The sequence below is a fragment of the Gaeumannomyces tritici genome (genome assembly GCF_000145635.1).
Source record: "Gaeumannomyces tritici R3-111a-1 unplaced genomic scaffold supercont2.1, whole genome shotgun sequence".
Classification (NCBI taxonomy): Eukaryota; Fungi; Ascomycota; class Sordariomycetes; order Magnaporthales; family Magnaporthaceae; genus Gaeumannomyces; species Gaeumannomyces tritici.
In genome coordinates this window covers 1106461-1125354 of record NW_008804545.1, presented here as the reverse complement: position 1 = coordinate 1125354, position 18894 = coordinate 1106461, and the positions used below count along the sequence as shown (strand labels likewise).

General features: G+C 62.1%; 7 protein-coding genes and 1 non-coding gene across 8 annotated transcripts; 5 read left to right on the top strand and 3 right to left on the bottom strand.

The window, feature by feature from the left end:
• Positions 1-1082: 1082 nt before the first annotated feature.
• On the bottom strand, positions 1083-4026 carry GGTG_00352 (hypothetical protein). Its single transcript, XM_009218097.1, has 5 exons — positions 3122-4026; position 3059; positions 2929-2967; positions 2180-2869; positions 1083-2081 (listed from the first exon to the last, which is right to left on the bottom strand). Exons 1-5 carry the CDS (start codon positions 3759-3761, stop codon positions 1460-1462), a joined length of 1992 nt encoding a protein of 663 aa, XP_009216361.1. The 5' UTR covers positions 3762-4026; the 3' UTR covers positions 1083-1459.
• Positions 4027-4120: 94 nt separating this feature from the next.
• Positions 4121-6138, bottom strand: GGTG_00351 (hypothetical protein). Its single transcript, XM_009218096.1, has one exon. It carries the CDS (start codon positions 5852-5854, stop codon positions 4364-4366), a length of 1491 nt encoding a protein of 496 aa, XP_009216360.1. The 5' UTR covers positions 5855-6138; the 3' UTR covers positions 4121-4363.
• A 335-nt stretch (positions 6139-6473) lies between these two features.
• On the top strand, positions 6474-9464 carry GGTG_00350 (EF hand domain-containing protein; the record flags this gene model as incomplete). Its single annotated transcript, XM_009218095.1, has 1 exon — positions 6474-9464. One exon carries the CDS (start codon positions 6474-6476, stop codon positions 9462-9464), a length of 2991 nt encoding a protein of 996 aa, XP_009216359.1.
• An 897-nt stretch (positions 9465-10361) lies between these two features.
• Positions 10362-11807, top strand: GGTG_00349 (hypothetical protein; the record flags this gene model as incomplete). Its single annotated transcript, XM_009218094.1, has 1 exon — positions 10362-11807. The coding sequence occupies one exon, from the start codon at positions 10362-10364 to the stop codon at positions 11805-11807; it is 1446 nt and encodes a 481-aa protein (XP_009216358.1).
• Positions 11808-14013: 2206 nt separating this feature from the next.
• On the top strand, positions 14014-15881 carry GGTG_00348 (hypothetical protein; the record flags this gene model as incomplete). The annotated part of the gene is made up of 3 exons (XM_009218093.1): positions 14014-14103; positions 14197-14744; positions 14829-15881. 3 exons carry the CDS (start codon positions 14014-14016, stop codon positions 15775-15777), a joined length of 1587 nt encoding a protein of 528 aa, XP_009216357.1. The 3' UTR covers positions 15778-15881.
• On the bottom strand, positions 15448-16851 carry GGTG_00347 (hypothetical protein). The gene has a single exon (XM_009218092.1). The coding sequence runs from the start codon at positions 16681-16683 to the stop codon at positions 16126-16128; it is 558 nt and encodes a 185-aa protein (XP_009216356.1). The 5' UTR covers positions 16684-16851; the 3' UTR covers positions 15448-16125.
• Positions 16852-16947: 96 nt separating this feature from the next.
• Positions 16948-17021, top strand: GGTG_20005. Its single transcript has one exon. It is a non-coding gene; the product is annotated as a tRNA-Ile (tRNA).
• Positions 17022-17279: 258 nt separating this feature from the next.
• Positions 17280-18873, top strand: GGTG_00346 (hypothetical protein). Its single transcript, XM_009218091.1, has 2 exons — positions 17280-18357; positions 18443-18873. Exons 1-2 carry the CDS (start codon positions 17660-17662, stop codon positions 18576-18578), a joined length of 834 nt encoding a protein of 277 aa, XP_009216355.1. The 5' UTR covers positions 17280-17659; the 3' UTR covers positions 18579-18873.
• Positions 18874-18894: the final 21 nt, after the last annotated feature.

The following is an 18894-nucleotide window of genomic DNA, read 5'->3' as shown; positions in this document are numbered from 1 at the left end:
AACAAATCACCACCCGGCGCACATCACTGCGGCATGACAAACCCGGTAAATCTCGTGTTTCAGCCCGCTGCGCGGCACGCAAGCCGCTCCACTCGTCCCAGCGACGGTCCCAACGGAACCAAAGCCTGTTGTTTGCCCCAACAGCATCACCACTCACTCTACTGTGTATAACCCCCAGCCTATTCTCAACCGTATTTCTTTTGGCCACGGCCGGCTAGCCGGGTGGTCTCGGCTGGTGCCCGTCTCTTTCCGAGCTGTCATGTATACCCACGTCTCATACACCTCGTTTTCACAGTGAGACCGCCATTATTTGAGTCATGGGGGGTTTCGTTCTTGGGCAAAAGCAACGGGAATTCCCTCCGGCCGTCCGGAGACGCCCACCTGGCACCAAACACCGTGTATCTGTATCTGGCCATCCATGGAGCGGTAGCAGTAGCATCAAAAATCCTCACACCGCCATATCGACCCCACAACCCGTCATGTATGCCTACCTGTCCTTTTTTTTTCCTTCTTCCTCCCCGATGCCATCCCGCGTCCCCCTCCCTTACGAAGGGAAGGGTGGGCGGGGCCCGGGGCCCGGCTCTGCGGCCCATGTACCCCCGCGACAACACCACGCGTTCTTTTGGGGGAACTTTTTTCTTTTCTTTTTTTTTCCTCTCTTTTTCTTCGCCAGACGGCCAGGCTGCCTCTTGGCGCCGTGCAATAGGATGCGCGGGATGTGAGGCAATATGTAATGCTTATTACAGTGCAGTCGGTGAGGAAATATGGGCTGCTCGTTAGGGAGGGACGCACACTTGGAAAAAAAAAAAGGAAAAAAAACAAAAGTCCAGATTGCTTGCTCCGCTGTGATCTGGGTGCACGCGGTTCCCGCGCCTTTTCTTGCTTCTTTTTTTCACTCCATGTTTGCTCCAATCGGACGGTATCTGCGTCGCCAGAGCAGGCGCTGCGGCGAGAAGCAGGCCTCCGGATAACTGCATCCTCTCCTCGCGTATATGCGGTCGGCCGTGCTGTGTCAATCGTAGCTGTCACTTTCCTTTCTGTGTTTCACTGCCTTCGCCTTCTGTTATCCTCTCTCCTGGCTACGCGTGTCTCGCCCGGCCCAAGAACCCGGTCTACTTGTTATCATGCGGCTTTCCGAGAGACTGCCCGCGCTGGCTGGCGACTCGCTGCACGGGAAATTCTGGGTGCTTCTGCAAGTGGTTTCGATTGTTTTGATTCCAGGTGCATATTTCGGCGGCGTTTAAATTAGATGCATGGAGTTATTTCAGTATCTTTATCGTTATCGGCAACAACGGTTGGGTATATGGGTATCGTGGCGATTAGGAGACGGCGTTGGGTATCAGGAAGGGTGCAGTGTGAGCAAGAGGAAAGCCACAAACGTCGCGATGATGTGTAAAAACAGACTATAACTCCTCGCAAGTCAACCGATCGGGGGAGAGCAAAAAAAACCTTCAGCAGCTCACAGCACAAGCGACGCGACGGTGGCCCCGACGCCGCCGGCGCCGGGGAACTGCAGGCGGATGATGGAGAAGAACATATTCTGCAGCACGTGCAGCACGACGGCCACGCTGGTGGGCAGCAGCTCGGGCCAGACGGCCAGGTCGAGCTTGCCCTCGACGACGACGCTGACGCCGTAGAAGAGGCGGATGAGGCCGGCGACGACAAAGGACGCCGTCAGCTCGCAGGCCCACGTGACGCTCGAGGCGCTGAGCGTCAGGGCAAAGTTGTAGCCGCCGTCGTCGTCGTCGTTGTCGTCGTCGTCGAAGGAAAAGTAAGGGTACACCTCCCGGTTTGGGCCAAAGTGCAGGATGGCGACCGAGGCCAGGAAGGCCATCATGGACGCGTTCTCGGCCACGAAGCGGATAAAGACGTTGCGCACGCCGAGCTTCTGGTACGCGCCGTAGCTCTGCCCGTTGAGGCCCAGGACGGTGAGCAGCCAGTGGAAGGTGGCCGACAGCGTCAGCGGCGTGAGCACGATCAGCGTCGTCGACGAGATGACCTGCAGAAGCACGAACTGCGACGGCGAGCGCAGCCGGGCGTACAGCGCGCGCACGTAGGTCTGGTACGTGAGCATAAAGTACCTATGGGGAGGGGAGTGGAGGGGAGGGGAAGAAACAAGGTCGTCTTGTTAGCGCGAGAGTGACCATCGTGTCTTGGGTGTCAAAGGGGTTTAACCAACAGTTTGAAAACCCAGCTCAGGGGATACGACCCGACCCTCTCGCCCTCGTTGCCCCCCAGGATCCAGCCGGTGAGCCCGTCGAGCAGGTAGACGGTGACGACCCAGCCGTAGACGTAGACGATGGTCTCGAGGTTGTTGTGCGGCAGCGTGCGCAGGTAGATCTCGGCGTAGGCCTCCCCGAGCACGTAGGCGAGCAGCCCGATGAGCAGGGCGACGCAGAACCACACGAACCGCACGAAGCTCGCGGGGAGCCAGCGCCGGCGGAGCCGCACCGGCAGCGACGTCGCCCCCGGGCGGCGGGTCCGCGACTGCGACGACGGGACCTGCTGCAGCGCGTCGGCGCCCAGGTCGAACGAGTCGCGCTGCAGACCCGGCCGCCGGCGCTGGTCCCGCCGCGGGGAGGAGGACGACGACAGCAAGTCGGCCTCGCCGGTCCACCACGACGACGTAAAGATGCGCTGGGTCTCGGACAGCGAGTTGCGCAGGCCGAGATGGCGCTCGTTGGTGGTGAGGATGATGAAGGCGATGGCGACGGGCATGGCCATGAGGCAAAAGGTCCACGAGATCCAGGCCGTGTTGTGCATGGTGATCCAGCGCGTCTCGGGCAGCAGGTAGACGGGGATCGGGGCCATTATGGAGAGTATGCCGATCAGAGTTATGGTGATGGGGAACCCTAGGGTTTTGGGCCACCTGGATATCTGGTCAGTGAAGGGCAGGAGAAGCGAAGGCTGGTTGGAGGAAGCACGTACCAGTTCAGGCTGTATAGGTTAAACACCTTTGTGATCCAGCTGCAGGGCCAGGTAAGTCAGGTCAGTCTTGGACAAGGGCATTTCGGCGCCCCAGCAGGCACACCACAGGGCAGGGACGACAGCAACGTACACTACAAAACAGCACAGTTAGCATCCGCCCAAGCGACATCAGCAAAGACGAACAAGCACCAACCTAGCGCGGTCAGGTTGTAGAACCCGTAAAACACAAACAAAAAGAACCAAAAGTTAACCTGCACCCTCGCCGCCCCGTGGCCGGGCCGCTTACGGGGCGGCGTACCCGGGCCGTCCGGCGCCCCCGGTACCCCCGGCAGCGGGTACTGCGGGAACGGGAGGGCGCACCAGCCGACGGCCAGGGACGCGGGCAGCACCACGAGCAGCGCCCAGCGGCTCCACCACTTGTCCACGACCCTGCGGACGGCCGCCGGCCGCGGCGTGATCCACAGCTCGTCCAGGGTGCGCCAGGCCCTGCGGGCGGCGCCGGTCAGGAGCCCCTGGGCGTGGTGGTCGTCGTCGCCGTAGTAGTAGTCGTCATCGTCGTTGTCGCCGTCGCCGCTGCCGCCGCCCTCGGCATCGAGCTCCGCGGCCAGCAGCGCGCCGTAGCCGACGTGCACGCTGTTGCGGGCGTTGGCCGCGGAGAGGAGGCTGCCGGCCGGGCGGCGCCCGCCCTGGTGGTGGTGCGGGCGCGAGGAGGAGTGGAGGTGGTGCTGGTCTAGGCGGGGCACGGCGCGGAAGCGGCCGAGGAGCGGCGACGCGTCCGGGTTGTAGCGCGCCGACTCCTCGTCGCCTTGTTGGAACGAGAAGAAGGAAGGCATGGCGGTGGGCTGGCGCGTGGGGGTTGCGCCGGCTTCGGCTTTGGTGCTGATAGGTTGTCAGGCCCAGAAAGCTAGCAGGGCGCTGGACTCATCGCCTCGGAATTTCTTTGTTTTCTTTTCAAGGCCTTGTTTCCTGCCAACTTGGAGCCTGAAAAAAAAAACTGCTGCTGTTGTATTATTTTCCGCCCGATATCAAGCGCACTTACACCGACGCGACGGTCGGATGCGCAAGCGTCTGTGTGACGTCGTCAGTGCAGCCCAGACACTTTTTAACTGCGGCTGGTTGGGCACGAATTTCTGAGATCCGCTGATGCGCGGATTGTCATGGCGCGCTGCCTTGGACCCACGCTTGGACGGTGAGGGTGCTGTGCCGCCAGTCACATGCAGGAAGGGCCCCGCGCTGGTTATATATATGTAGAGGATATTATGGATTCTATGAATCGCCATTTTGGGAGTTGAGGATGACAACAAAGAACATCAAGTTCAAGTATTAAAAACAGCCCGTGGCGCACATCTCACGCCACCCCCACAGAATAGACGCTGACCGCCAGCCGGCTAGAGGATATATACACATACATGAAAAAACTAAAACAGCAATTTCATTACATCATGTCCTCTCCGAGCTCGTCCTCTTCCTCCTCATAAGCCTCCGAGTCGTCCTCTCCGGAGCTGTCGGTATTGTTGACGAGCACCTGGCTCGACTCGGCCTCGCCGTCCGCCATGGCCTCGGGCTCTAGCCTGCGCAGGTCCGGGGACGCGGACTGGGACAAGCTGGGCGCGGCATCCACGACGTCGTCGGCGAACGTGACCGCCTTGGCGCCCGGGGACCTGGTCCTAGCCGACGACGGCGGCTCGAGCACGTCCCCGTTCCAGGGCTTGCACTCCTTGACGAGCTCGCCGCAGCGCAGGCACGTCCAGCCCTCACCCTCCTCGCGCTCGAGCCGCGTGGCTAGGCAGACGAAGCAGTAGACGCAGCCACAGGGTATCGTCTCGTAGGGGTTGGTCACGTCCGTCTGCGCCGAGCCCACCACGCCGCTGGACGCGGCCGCCGCCATCACCTCGTTCTCGGTGTTCTGGCCCGAGTTTTGGTCGTGGTAGCAGATGCCGCACGTCCTCTCGGGCAGGAACGCGAGCTCTCCCTTCTTCTCCTTCTGTCCTTGGCCGTCGTCGGCCGTGCCCGCCGTGACCACCTCCTTTGTGCGCCTCCAGGCCCGCGAGAACCATTTGCGCCAGCGCTTTATGCCGATCAGTGGGAGGAAAAAGAGCAGAAACTCTGTCATGGCGTGCCAGACGAGCTGTCGGTTGAGGTATTCGAACGAGACCTCGCGGCTGACCTGGCTGGTAAGTGGCGCGAGCCTCATGCGCAGCAGGCGGTCGAGCAGGGTCCGATAGCGGCCCTGGACCAAGAAGGCCAGGAACGAGGCGAGTGCTGCCGCGGCGTGGACATTGGAGGCCATCGAGGTGAGACGTGTGAACCGTTGTATCCTCGGCGCCGGGGCGTCGTATCCGTTGTCCTGCCCTATGAGCCAGTCCTCCCACTTTGTCCAAAGGTACTTTCCACCGACTGTGACGGCGCCATAAAGCGACTTTTGTAGCCTGGACGGCGGGGACAGGCGCGTGCTGTCTTGTCTTGCGTCCGTGTATTTGAGGTTCTGAAGCGCCGCGCCGTAGGTGGCGCCGTGGTCCCAGACGGTGAGCTTAAAAAGGACGGCGCGGAGCACGAGCAGGATCTCGGGGGCCCAGTCGTCGCCCATCCTGGCGGTGCCGCCGCCGCCGCCCAGGTATTTCAACGCCTCGTTGACCTGGCCGCGCAGCAGGCCCAGCAGCTCCTCGTCCAGCAGCTCGGCATCAACCTGGCCGACACGGAAGGATGGGCGCGTGCCCTCGCGCGACGTGGCGGCGTCCCAGAACGACAGGACCGACGCGCCCATGCCCCGTATCAATGGTGACGACGAGTTCGTCTGGGCGATGTGGCGGCGCAGGCGGGAGGCGGATAGAGCGGCGGCATCGCGCGCCTGGGCCTCGGCCTCGCGCTGTTGTCGGCGGGCAGCAAGTCTAGCTTGCGCCTCGGCGAAGGAGGGCGGCATCGACATGGGCCTTTCTCGAGGGCTCGCTCGTCGGTCAGGGGGTTTGTTTTCAGGGGAGCGACAGCGATCAACCTAATGGTCGAGCAACTGGGACCGAGTCGAGGCGTTGTCGATTTCGGCGCATTGGGGGGTCTCTCGTATGCATGCAGAGTCGGGTCTCGATAGCTGTGGGATATGTGTCTGGGGGTAGGGAAGTTGGGGTTGGCAGCCAGGCCGCCAGCACAGCCGAGCCGAGGTTGAACAGATGGATTTGATGGGGACCAGCGGAAGCGCAAGGGATGGAGCTGAACTGAGCGCGACGTCCAGGGTTGCATGGGGCTGGAATTGCCGATGACGGGAGCTCGAGTGCCCCACAGCCCGCCCACAGCCCGCTGAGGCACAGCCCACAAGCACGCACGGGCCATGCTGCACCAGTGGCGGTTCTGGCGCATCAATTGGATGGAAAAGTCGACAAGGCCCAACACGCAATACTGGCATGGTCAGGTCTGCATGTGGTGGTGGTGGTGATCAACCTCATGTCCTGCACTCTGATCCGCGAGCTTTTCCTTCTCGACTCCCCACCGGCCCTTTCCCTGTCCAGTCAATGTAGCACACCAACAAGAACTCAGACCTGCGGCAGAGCACGATGGATCCGTCAAGCTCCTCAGCCACCACCCTGGCGAGGCCGCGCTTTGCCCTCGCCATCATCTCGGCCGTGGCCGCCCTCACTGTCGGCTTCTACTTTCTGCGCTCAGCAGCCACCGCATCGCCCGCTGCCGCCACCGGCCCCGGCGGCCTGCACCGCAGCAACGCCGTCCGCCGCCGCTCCCGCCAGCGCACCTCGCGCCGCTCGCGTCGCGGGTCGACAGCCTCGAGAGCCTCGGTGTCGAGCGCCGAGCACGGCGACGAGAACCGCCCCGACGAAAACCACAACCAGAACGACCGCCGCGATGCAAACGCCGAGTCCGGAAGCCTGCTGGGCGAGAACCGCGGCTTCCAGCCCCAGCCCGACGGCGAGACCCTGGCCGAGGACCTCGGCGGGGAGTGGTGGGAGGACTCGCAGCCGCTGAATCAACCCCGCTCCGGCCAGAACATCGTCAGCCTGCTGTTCCGCGTGTCAGAGGATAACGCCCGCCGCAACGCCTACGTGCACCGCGGCTGTGCCTGCAACGCCTGCGGTATAGTGCCCATCCGCGGCGTCCGCTACCGCTGCGCCAACTGCGCCGACTTTGACCTGTGCGAGACGTGCGAGTCCCAGGGCATGCACATCAAGACACACATCTTCTACAAGGTCAAGATCCCCGCCCCACCCTTCGGCCCGCGTCAGATGCAGCCTGTCGTCTACCCGGGCGACCCCGACACCTGCATCCGGAACCTGCCTCCGCCCCTGATGATCAAGCTCTCGCGCGAGACTGGCTTCGAGCGCCCGGAGCTGGAGGCCTTCTGGGAGCAGTGGACCTTCATCGCAAACACCGAGTGGCGCGAGGACCCCGACGACCTGGGCCTAGCCATGGACCGCCGCACCTTTGAGCGCTGCCTCGTGCCCTCTGGCGGCTACCGCCACGCCGCGCCCAACCTGATCCACGACCGCATGTTTGCCTTTTACGACACCAACAACGACGACCTCATTGGCTTCTCCGAGTTCCTCCACGGGCTGGCGTACCGGAAGCGCCCCGACAAGCTGAAGCGCATCTTCGAGGGTTACGACGTCGATAGGGACGGCTACGTCGACCGGAGGGACTTCCTGCGCTTGTTCCGCGCCTACTACGTGCTCTTCAAGCAAATGCACAAGTACATCCTCGAGGGCCTCGACGACCAGGTCATGAGCAGCACTGAGGCGCACCAGCTCGTCACCAGCCGACAGCCGCTCAGCAGTCTCTTTGGCAGAGAGGGCAGGGTTCCGGATGCCGATCACGACCGGGTCCAGGAGGGAAAGGTTTTCCATGGCAACGGAGACGTCCGCTTGGCCGGGGGCGGCGAGGGCGCAGTCAACGAGGACAAACCAGATACGTCGGGCCGGGAAGAGATCTTGACGAGCCTCTTCAACCGCGGCAGCCCGCAGCCCTTCTTCGCCGAGCCCATGTTCTCGCCCGACACGGCGGGGCCGCAGTCCCCGCGAGGGGGCGACGCGGGGTCGAGGTACTTTGATGGGCTGCTCAACCCGCCGAGGAGCGCTGCGGAGCTCTCGGCCGTGCTGGACGACCGTCCGCGTAACACGCTGGACAGCTTCCTGCACTACCTCGAGGAGCGCGAGCGTGAGGGGCCAGAGACCAACGGGGACCAGGACGCGGACCCCTGGGCGTCCCACTCCCCCGGCGGCGATCCTTCAGATACGTCCCGACACCTCGACGAGGACTTTGGAAACATGCCCTACCATGCGGACCCGAAACTCTATGACGGAACTCACCGACTGCGGGTCACAAAGAAGACCAGGCTTGCGGCTCGGAAGAAGCTACATGAGCGATGGAAGCGGCGGCAGTTCTACCTCGACGAGGAGGAGGGTGCCAACGCCCCGGAGGGTTGGAATGCCAAGGATGACGTACTTGTGGACACGGCCGAGGCCGAGGCTGCCCACGCCTCCAAGGCCAGCAAGGGTCAGGGTGCAACATGGCCGAGGTCGCGCTCGTCGTCCAAGGTCCGCTTCGCTGAGGAGACGGATGACTACGAAATCCGGTCGAATCCGTCAACCTCGTCTCGCAGCGTACCCGAGCGGTGGGGTGGCATGGAGATCCCAGACGCCGAGAGGGACGCAGGAAAAGAGATCCTGTACCAAGTCACACAGCAGGCCTTCAACGAGCTGCTCGACGTCTTGTTTAAGAAGAAGGAGGATCTGGCAGTCAGGGCCGCCTCGACCCGCGAGGACCGCAGAAGGTACCGAAAATACTTTGAGTCGATCAACCTGGATGAGGAGGATGGGAGGAAGCAGCAGACTCAGGACCAGCCGACCGGCTCCAGCGCGCCCCAGCAAGAGAATCGTGAGGAGAGTGCCCTTGCTCCCAGCCAGGATGCACAGACTATCCCGTCTTCGGATGCTGCAGGGCGCGTTGCGGTGAACGCTCCGCGCCAAGAGGAGACTGTCTTGGCGGACGGCGATGTGGCACATTCAGAAGCAGCGAGCATCTACGAGGAACCTGCAAACATTGAGCAGGACGGCGACACGCCGCCCCAGGCGCAGCAAATCGAAGGCAGTCAGGCCGAGACGGCGCCACGGGACCCGACCATGCCGCAGTTCCGGCCCAACAGCGCCGCGGATCTGGCGCGGTCGGCAGGTACTCCCGGAACCATTCCTCTTGGAGCCTCCAGCGCGGACGCCGAGTCGGAATGCTCGGCCGAGTCGACGTCAGCAGAGGACGCCGAGTCGACAGGGCGGCGGGACGACGAGTCCGACGCCGGCTCGCACAATGGCGAGGAGGACGACGATGAAGACGACGACGCGGCAAACGTGGGCATGTTCCCGCGCTACATGCTCGTCGAGTGGAAGCGGCTAGACCTTGCAGAGCAGGAGCAGAGGCAGCGCGGCGGGTGGGGGAAGCTGTCGTACGCCGAGTTCGAGGAGATATACCGTCGGGAGGAGAGGCACTCGAACCGACTGGACTACCTAGGCAGCTGGATCGACGTTTGCATTCCCTATAGCTAAGTGCATACCCGACAGCCAAAATGCGGAGGCCAACACGGCAGACTGTGTACGATTGGGGCCATGGCCATGCAGTTGGGGGTGTTGTCATTGTGTAAAACAATAATTCAGATTACATTGACAGAAGCTTATTGCTGCGAGTATAGAGTACAGCACAGTTTTGGCCATGATTTGGCCATGATTTGGCCATGAGACTGGGTGTCCCAAAGCAAGCATCAGTCCCCTCTAGGATAGGCACAACTTTCGGCCTGCAGATACAGGCCACGTCAAAGTACCTGTTCTGAACCATGTCGAATGCAAACTTCAAGTCCCTAGAATTGCCCGTCTGGGGGTTCGGCACACAGTCTCGGCACCGTCTGTGGTTTGAAACGCTATCAGGGTGTAAATATATTCCTTCCTCTTCCCCTCTGATCGATGTCTTGTTCCTCTCCGCTTCCAACATCCTCCACGCAACCCTTGCCCCGTCTTACGCCGCCGTGCCCACTTGCCGAGCCAAGGAGGATTCCCTCTTATTGACAAATGACTCCCCATCCAAGAGGCAAGCGCCCCCGTCAGCTCCGACAAAAAATGCCGCTACCCATCAGGAGCGATGAAATGCGGGGTCAATTGCCGGGAACCGAGGGGAACCTGCGGCCGCGAGGGCGATTCTTAAACGGGCTGAGTATCCCTGCGTCATGAGAGATATTGCCCGGGACTTGACGGCATAGGTGGCAGTCGAGAGTGTGCTCTCCACCATGTCAGCAGCACATCTCGCCCTCCCTTTTTAATCGACAAACAACAGCAACCTCGTCCGAGTTTTCTATCAAAAGGCAAAACAAAACATTGGCTGAGGGGAACGGACCCAAGTTACACCAACAAACACACACATAAACAAACAAACACACACCCACACAGCAAAAAATGTCCCCCAACGGCAGCTCATCCTACACGGTGCCCCTCGTCGTGGGCGGCAAGGACCGGCCGTCGGCCACCAGCTTCCCCATCACGTCACCCGAGACGGGCGAGACGCTGCACCAGTGCAGCAACGCCGACGTGGCCGACGCCGAGGCGGCCGTCGAGGCGGCGGCGGCGGCGCTGGAAGGGTGGCGGGCACAGACGCCCCGGGCGCGGCGCGATGTCCTGCTCAAGGCCGTCGCGGCCTTTGACGCGCGGCGCGACGAGCTCTTGGGCTACATGCAGGCCGAGACGGGCGCGACGGCGCAGTGGGCCGGCCTCAACCTCGACGTGGCGCGCGACATCATCACCGACGTGGCCGGGCGCATCTCGTCCCTCGAAGGGCTGGCCCCCGCGACCCAGGACCCGGGCGTCGGGGCCATAGTCCGGAAGGAGCCGTACGGCGTGGTGCTGGCCATGGCGCCCTGGAACGCCCCCTACATCCTGGGCGTGCGGGCCGTGGCGCTCCCGCTGGCGGCGGGCAACACGGTCGTGCTCAAGGGCAGCGAGCTGTCGCCGCGCACTATGTGGGGCATCGTCTCGGCCTTTGCCGACGCGGGCCTGCCGGCCGGCGCGCTCAACGTCGTGTTCTCGTCGCGCGACAACGCCGCCGCCGTCACGGGCGCGCTCGTCGCCCACCCGGCCGTGCGCAAGATCAACTTCACGGGCAGCACGGCCGTCGGCCGCATCGTGGGCCGCCTGGCGGGCGAGAACCTCAAGCCGGTCCTGCTTGAGCTCGGCGGCAAGGCCCCCGCCGTGGTGTGGGAGGACGCGGACCTGGACCTGGCGGCCGACCAGTGCGCACTCGGCGCCTTTTTGAACGCGGGCCAGATCTGCATGTCGACGGAGCGCGTGGTGGTGCATAAAAAAGTGGCGGCCGAGTTTAAGGCCAAGTTCGCCGCCAGCGCGAACCGCTTCTTCGCCCCGGGGGGCCCCGCGCCCGTGCTGGTGCAGGCGCAGGGCGTGGCGCGCAACCGGGCCCTGGTGCGCGACGCGGTCGCCAAGGGCGCCGAGGTGGTGCTAGGCGATGCCGAGGAGGGGGAGGGGGCGGGAAGCGAGAACCAGATGCGGCCCGTGGCGCTCGCGGGCGTGACGCCCGACATGGACATCTACCGCACCGAGAGCTTCGGCCCGACCGTGTCGCTGTTCGAGGTCGAGAGCGAGGACGAGGCCGTGCGGCTGGCCAACGACACCGAGTACGGCCTGTCGGCGGCCGTCTTCACCGAGGACCTGCGCCGGGGCCTGCGCATCGCGGGCAGGATCGAGTCGGGCGCCGTGCACATCAACAACATGACGGTCCACGACGAGCCGGGCTTGCCGCACGGAGGGGCAAAGTCTAGCGGGTTCGGACGGTTCAACGCCTCGGGGCTGGAGGAGTGGGTGAAGACCAAGGTTGTGACGTACAGGGTATGAGATGGGGAGGGGACACGATAGAAGAGAAGGTTGATGAGACGCAAGCGATCTAGGTATTTGCTACTAGCTATCTACAAAATGCGGTGCCCGCGGATGTGCGCACACAAGTCGGTGGTGCGACCGTCCAGGGGCTAAACTCCCTAAAGATAGAACCTCCGAAGGTGAGCTGTCAAGCGGGGAAACCAAAGGGTAGACTCAATGGGCGAAATCCGAGCTCTATTCACACGCAAGTGGAGCCGAGAGGGTTCCCTTCAAGCCATCTAAAGAAAGCGTCGGATATGGAGCGACGGAGAAATAACAGGACATAGCAGGGGGGTCCATCCCATGTCCCGGCTCAAGAACCGACGCGATCACGATCCGGCGTGAGAAGAAAAAAGACGGTGGGAGCATCAACAGCCGATGGACGGATCTCGGGGTGTGTCAGGGCGCACAGCCGAGCGCTCGTGCGTCTTCACATCTCTTTCTTTTACTTCTCTTTTTGTCTCTTACCCTTATTTGTCTTGTTCCCCCTCCATCCCGTGACGCCCAAGACACGGACGACCCTCGACGCTGCAGCCTCCCGTTGGGCAGACCCGGAGGGCACAGCCGCCGAAAAGGGAGAGGAGGAGGGTCAGGCTATGCTGCCGTGTCACATTTGTGACGGCGGCTTGCGCAGCGTTGGACCATGTGACGTTGTAAGAAGGCGAGCAGTGTTGGTCAAGATAAGCGAGGGCAGTGCTAGGGTTGGGTGGTCTACGAGTGTCATTAACGCTCAAATTGACGTAGAATATAAAAAAAATAAAAGTTCACGTTCTTCTCCGCTTCAAGTACCTACTCTACAGCTAAATTCGGCACGTAGGGAGGTACCTATATAAGCGCCACTCAGCAGCCGCGCTTGTGCCCGCCTCCACAAGCTCCTGTACAGCCCTTCCTCTGCTGACCAGCAAGTCTGGGTTGCACAGCAGCCAGGGTGGGGTTGCAGCTTGTGCGATGCAGCCTAGACGAGGAAGCACACGCACACAGACATCAGAACGACCGGCCCCCTCGGAAGGACCCAGGTGGGGATGTGTGGCAGTCGAGGGCGGAAATTCAGCGCACGATATCAGACCGAGACCTACAGATCTTGGTGGCGCGCCTACCCGTTTAAAGATCCAGCCGGCTCGCGCCCAGGACACAGAGGTAACCGGGAAATCGGGGCAGCGGGCGCTCTCTCCTTGTCTCTCCCCCCCTCATGGGGCGCACGCATACGAGGGGAGACGGGAGGAGAGAGAGGGCGAGAGCAGGGCGGTTGAAGAGAAGGAAAGCTGCATTGTCTCAGACCTCTTGCCGCTCTTTCTTCTCCGATCCCGTGCCTTCCGGGCAGATTTTGACCGCTCTGTTGAGGTTTGCGACCCGCGATGAGGATGGCTGTCTGGCCTGAACAGGATCGAGTGCTGCACAATCAGATGTCCTGCCTTTGATACTGGACGCAAGGGAGAACAGCTCTCCTTCCTGCACAAGAATTCTATCACACAAAGGCCAAGGTTCAAGCCATGGCGTGTGCCGTGGCGTGGAGTTGAAGGCTTGGTAATAGGTATGACCGAAAACGGTTTGTGCAGCCTGGCTTGGGGTGGCCCAGCCCAGCCCGCCAGACAAATCTCTCGCGAAACCTTGCAAACAGTCCATCCTGCGGCCACCTGTCTTCCAGCTGCTGATAAAAAATCCCGGCACCTCGCATCAGAGGACGGTAATCCATTCTGCGGCGGTCAACAGGCGGGGGAGCCTGCAAGGGATCATGGGCGCGAGGGAGAGCTCGCGAGGCCTTCCTATTTCGGTCAGCGACCGCCACCTGGTGTGGTGGGTACCTACCTATGTGATGGAGCTCGCATTAGCAAGAGGCCGTGTGGTCGGCTAATGGCAGGATCCGGGGCTTGTTTTCGGACCGTTCGCTGTCGTCGAGGTCTAGATCGGGAGGGAAGAGCGCGGATGGGGGACGATCGAGGCTGCCTTGAGATGGGGCGAACTGAAGAGGCAGGTATGTTGGGTACATACCTACCTACTCTCTGGACCTACTAACCAGAGGCGTAGATAAAAGGACGGCTTGGGTCCCTTGATATTCGCCACCTTGATCGTAGCTGCCATCCACGACATGAGCACTCCCACCACCTCCCGCTCAACATTGACGCAGCATTGATTTTTGATTGCAAAACGAGAGGGGCGTCACTTCCTCTACATCACCCTAGCCAAAATGTCGCCAACACACTTTTCGCTGGATGTTGGCGGTGGGGTGCTCTCACACGTGAGCCTTGTGCACGTTGCCCTCTTGGCCGCCAGTCTTGTAAGCCTAAGCACGAAACACGCACTAGAGAGGGGCCATCTGTGTGTGTAGTAGCAGCCCAGAATGGAGCAGCCCAGAACTAACACGACCCAGTGCGTCGCAATACCGGCCTACACCTTCATCTACAACGTCTACTTCCACCCCCTGGCCGGCTTCCCCGGACCGGCGCTGTACGGCGGGTTCGAGTGCGTCAAGGTCTACCAGCAGGTGACGGGCCGCATCAACGAGCGGCTGCACGAGCTGCACGAGGCGTACGGCGACGTGGTGCGCGTGGCGCCCTGGGAACTCTCGTACACGAGCGCGGGCGCCTGGCACGACATCGCGGGCGGCAAGGGGGGCGGCGTGCCCACCAACCCGGCCTACGGCCTGCGCGAGCGCGACTTCTACGGCGCCCTGGGCCTGCTCTGGCTCGGCAGCGACGGCCACGCCCGCCACCGCCGCATCCTGAGCCCGGCGTTTTCCGACCGGTCGCTGAGGGAGCAGGAGCCCGTGGTGGCAAAGTACGTCGACCTGCTGGTCCGCCGCATGCACGAGAAGGCCGGGTCCGTGGTCGACATGTGGGCGTGGGCCAACTTTACCACGTTTGACATTATCGGGGACCTGACGTTTGGGGAGCCTTTTAACTGTCTTGAGGAGTCGAGGTGAGCATGGCGTGTTTTTCTTTTTCTCCTTCTCCGACCATGTACCTACATAACATGGACTAACAAAGCCCTAACCCCACCCAGATTCCACCCCTGGATCTTCTTCCTCTTCTCCCGCCTCAAGATGATGATGTACGGCCAGATCGTCATGACTATGGGCTACTTGGGCATCCTGATGGAGGTCCTGGTGCCGCGGCGGCTCCGACACGAGGCGGACGAGCACGTGCGCTGCACCAAGGATAAGGTCGACCGGCGCCGCGAGCGCGCCGCCGCCGCCGACGACGCGCACCGGCCCGACTTTATGACGCACATCCTCAAGCACGTCACGGACACGCTGGGCCCCGGCAACGACTCCAAGGCTGGCGACGGCAGCATGACGCTGTCGGAGCTCTACGCCAACTGCCAGACGCTCGTCATGGCCGGGTCCGAGACGTCGGCGACGCTCATCTCGACGGCGGTGCACAGCCTGCTGCGCGAGCCGCGCGCCATGTCCCGGCTCGCGGCCGAGGTGCGCGGGGCCTTTGCGGCCGAGGCCGAAATCACCCCGCTGACGGCGGCGTCCCGCCTGCCGTACCTGCACGCCGTCATCAGCGAGTCGCTGCGCGTACGGCCGCCGCTCCCCGCCGGCATCCACCGCCGCGTCGGCCCCGGCGGCGCCACGGTGCAGGGCCACTTCGTGCCCGAGGGCACGAGCCTGCAGGTCACGCACTGGGCCGCCTACCACTCGAGCCGCAACTTTGCCGAGCCGTGGGCCTTTGCGCCCGAGAGGTGGCTCCCCGGAAAAGGAGACGCGGCGGCAGCGCGCTTCGCGGCTGACAACAAGGCCGTCTTCCAGCCCTTCAGCGTCGGCACGCGCGCCTGCCTCGGCAGGGGGTTGACGTACCTCGAGACGCGGCTGGCGCTGGCCCGGCTGGTGTGGAACTTTGACATGGAGCTCATGCCCGAGAGCGAGGACTGGGACGACCAGAGGGTCTGGATGCTGTACGAGAAGAAGCCGCTGAACGTGAAGCTGACGGCGGTAAGGAGGGACTGATGGTGAAGAGAGGGTGTGGAGCTGTTGAATGGGTGTTTGATAGGTCTGATATTTGAGCCATAGGCAGAGAGGTAGAGCCGGCATACAAAGCGTTGTCTTCTGTGCCCTTATTTGGCTTCACGTGAGCGTATATAAGCAACAAGTCGACCATGTACCTAAGCCCATGTGCATCGTAACTCGTGAAAATAAAAACTGAAACGAGATGTCTTGTTTCGCCCTGCAGAGTGTGTGCCCAACACAGTGAATACAAGAGATAACCAGCAAGGAGGTGTGCAACAAGCAAGTGGCGTGACACCTTGTCCAATGGCTGTTCCGTTGTTGCCCCAGCCGTGCGCAATCGTGGCCGCATCACAAAACAGTGGCATAAAACCCGAGCGCCGCAGACGAGATCAGCAAGGCGCAGCGACCAAGATTAAGCATCCCCCAGTGGTCGACCAGGAACCTGCTGGACTCGGGCTCATCAGCCGGCCTCACTACGTCCTCGTCCTCGTCCCCGGCAGCGGCCGGCCCCAGGGCGCTGGCTAGCTCGGCGCGGCGCAGCAGCTTGCGGTTGGTGGGCAGGACGAGCAGGACCGTGTAGGGCACGATGGCGGCGGCCAGCGCGGCGGCGCCGGCGTAGCAGTAGCGGGCGGCCGCCGGACGCGACGACGACGACGACGACGACAGGGCGGCCAGCGCCGCGAGGCCCAGCGAGCAGAGCAGGTCGGCGGGCAGGAGGGCGTCGCGGGCGCGCGCCATGTTGCGCGCCCACAGGCGCAGCATCAGCGGCGTCGGCGCGTCGAGCAGGAGCGGCACCGTGAAGATGGAGCCCGCGAGCGTGGCCCCGCTCGCGGCCGAGACGGCGAAGAGGGTCGCGGCCTGCAGGGCCTTGGCCGTCGTCTCGGCCGAGGGGGTGGGGGACGGCATGATGTGGGGGTGTGTGTGTGTTGGGTATGTGTTTGTGTTTTGTGCTTGTGTGTGGATGTGTTTACCTGGTAGGTAGGTTGTATCTCTGTGTTTGGGGCCGTCGTGAAACAAGCACACTACGCTGGGCTAGTGATGCTACAGGAGCTAGTGACGCCATGTTAGGAGGGGTCAAGATGCAAGATGGGAGACTAGGCCCGAGGATCCCCCACCACACATTTCCATAATCCCCGCTGCCCTCTCCGCCACACCATCAAAGAGCATCCAGCTCGCTTAGCTCAGTTGGTTAGAGCGTCGTACTAATAATGCGAAGGTCGCCAGTTCGACCCTGGTAGTGAGCAGCATTATAAGGTCCCCAGCAATCCGGTTCAAGCTCCGGGTAACACTTTTTGGTGTTGATGGCTGATGATCGTGGCTTGGCCCTTCTTTTGCCCAGCTTCCTTTGCCAGTCCATTGACATTCCAAGTCGCCCCGTTCGGCTGCTTGGGATTCTTTTAGGATCATGTATGCAGTTGATAAACGATAATACGCTGACTCGATCCTCTTGACCAACCAAGATGGCATGTGACTTTCGACGGCTTAGAATTTTGAAATGTTGATTTAGACCTTGCTATATTTTTAGTGCATAAAATCCATATCATATACAGTTTTCCCTATTTGCCTGGCGCAAAGCCAAGAGATTAGTCCCACGTTAGCCATCGGTGGCTGGCAGCCTAGGCCTGCGCCTCAATCCACCAGAAGCCCAGTGCTAGCCGTGCATCAACAGCTTGGCGGCCAGGGGCTCTCTTTTTTTCATTGACAGCAACCGACAGCCAACGCTCCGCTCCATGTAGTCTCTCCCCCCATGTAGTCTCTCCCCCATGCTGGAAACGAGCCCTGCATCTCTCCCAGCAGGCACCCTACTCGGCAGGCGTTGCTGAACACCAGTGGCCCCCCTATTCCAACGCAACCGCCGTCGACAAGAAGCACGACACGACCAATGCCCGCCACGGGCCCGTCCTCGCCCGCGGCCGGCCAGTCGTCGACCCCGCCGCCGAACGCCGCCATGGTGTACCGCCCGACGTCCCCGGACCACGAATCACAGCGCCTCATGGCCGACAGCAGCAGCAGCAGCGGCCGATACGACGACCACGACGATGCCGGCCGCCGCCGCTCGCTGAGGCTGCGCTTCCACCTGGTCCACTGGCTGCGCCTGCTCGTCGCGTTCCTGAGCGTCGCCAGCGTCTGCCTGACGGCCGGCGGCGACACGCTGATCCCGGCCGCCATCCCCGTCTTCGTCTTCGCCACGCTCTCGACCGCCTGGAACGGCGCGATCCTGTTCGGCTGGGCCTTTTGCCACGGGCGGGGCCGCGGCGGCCGCCGCCGCCTGCGCTGCCTGTGCCTGAGGCTGCCGGTCTGCCTGTGCCAGCTCGGCGCTTGCAGGATCGGCTGCGGCGACGACGACGAGGCGGGCGATGGCCATGGTGGCGGCGGCGACCTCGAGGCGGCGGCGGCGGCGGAAAAGAACGAACTGCTGCCGCGGCTAGCAGCCAAGGCGCTCTGGGTCGTCGACCTGCTCTTCGCCGTCCCGTTCCTCATCTGCCCTGCCATCTACAATGCCCAGGCCGAGCTGTTTTGGTGGGCGAGATACAACAGGGAGAAGCTGATGGCCTTGAACTTTATCATTTGGCCTATTTCGTAAGTCGGGGTCCCGCCTCCCCAGCTTGTGTCACTCGTTCGATCATGATCTGTGTCTGACCCCAGTGGTTTTTTTTTGTTATAGCGTGCTGTTCCTCCTTATCGCCGCCCTCCAACACACCCGCCTCGGCCGCGGCGTCACCATCACCATAACGCCCGACGACCCGGTCCATGATTCGTACAGGCCCCGGGCCCGATCACCGAGGCGCTCCCCGCCATGAGCCGTTTTGGCGCAAGGAACGCGTCGTCCCCCCGCATTGTCTTATCGAATATACAATGCCATAACAAGATGATATAGATGTTGGATTAGAGACAGGAGAGCATAATCGGCTCGGCCTTGGAGGCTTCTTTGGATAGCGATAAAGTATAGATACACCCAGAGGCGATCATCTGGAACCGTCGTATCTGCAGATTGGACAGCGACTCGTTGGACAACCTAGCATGGATTTTAAAGCACTTAATTTTCTACCTAGTTACCCGCCAGGCTACACACCACCCCTTTGGATATCTACCTACCCACCCAACGTGCCACTGAGT

Excerpts from the sequence above, each read along its gene's own strand:
- GGTG_00352 (XM_009218097.1), bottom strand. The coding sequence starts at position 3,761 with ATGCCTTCCTTCTTCTCGTTCCAACAAGGCGACGAGGAGTCGGCGCGC. Across the intron at positions 2,870-2,928 it reads AACCTATACAGCCTGAACTG|GTGGCCCAAAACCCTAGGGT; the intron begins GTACGTGCTTCC and ends CCAGATATCCAG. Across the intron at positions 2,082-2,179 it reads CTGAGCTGGGTTTTCAAACT|GTACTTTATGCTCACGTACC; the intron begins GTTGGTTAAACC and ends CCCTCCCCATAG.
- GGTG_00351 (XM_009218096.1), bottom strand. The coding sequence starts at position 5,854 with ATGTCGATGCCGCCCTCCTTCGCCGAGGCGCAAGCTAGACTTGCTGCC.
- GGTG_00347 (XM_009218092.1), bottom strand. The coding sequence starts at position 16,683 with ATGCCGTCCCCCACCCCCTCGGCCGAGACGACGGCCAAGGCCCTGCAG.
- GGTG_00346 (XM_009218091.1), top strand. The coding sequence starts at position 17,660 with ATGCCCGCCACGGGCCCGTCCTCGCCCGCGGCCGGCCAGTCGTCGACC. Across the intron at positions 18,358-18,442 it reads TTTATCATTTGGCCTATTTC|CGTGCTGTTCCTCCTTATCG; the intron begins GTAAGTCGGGGT and ends TTTTTGTTATAG.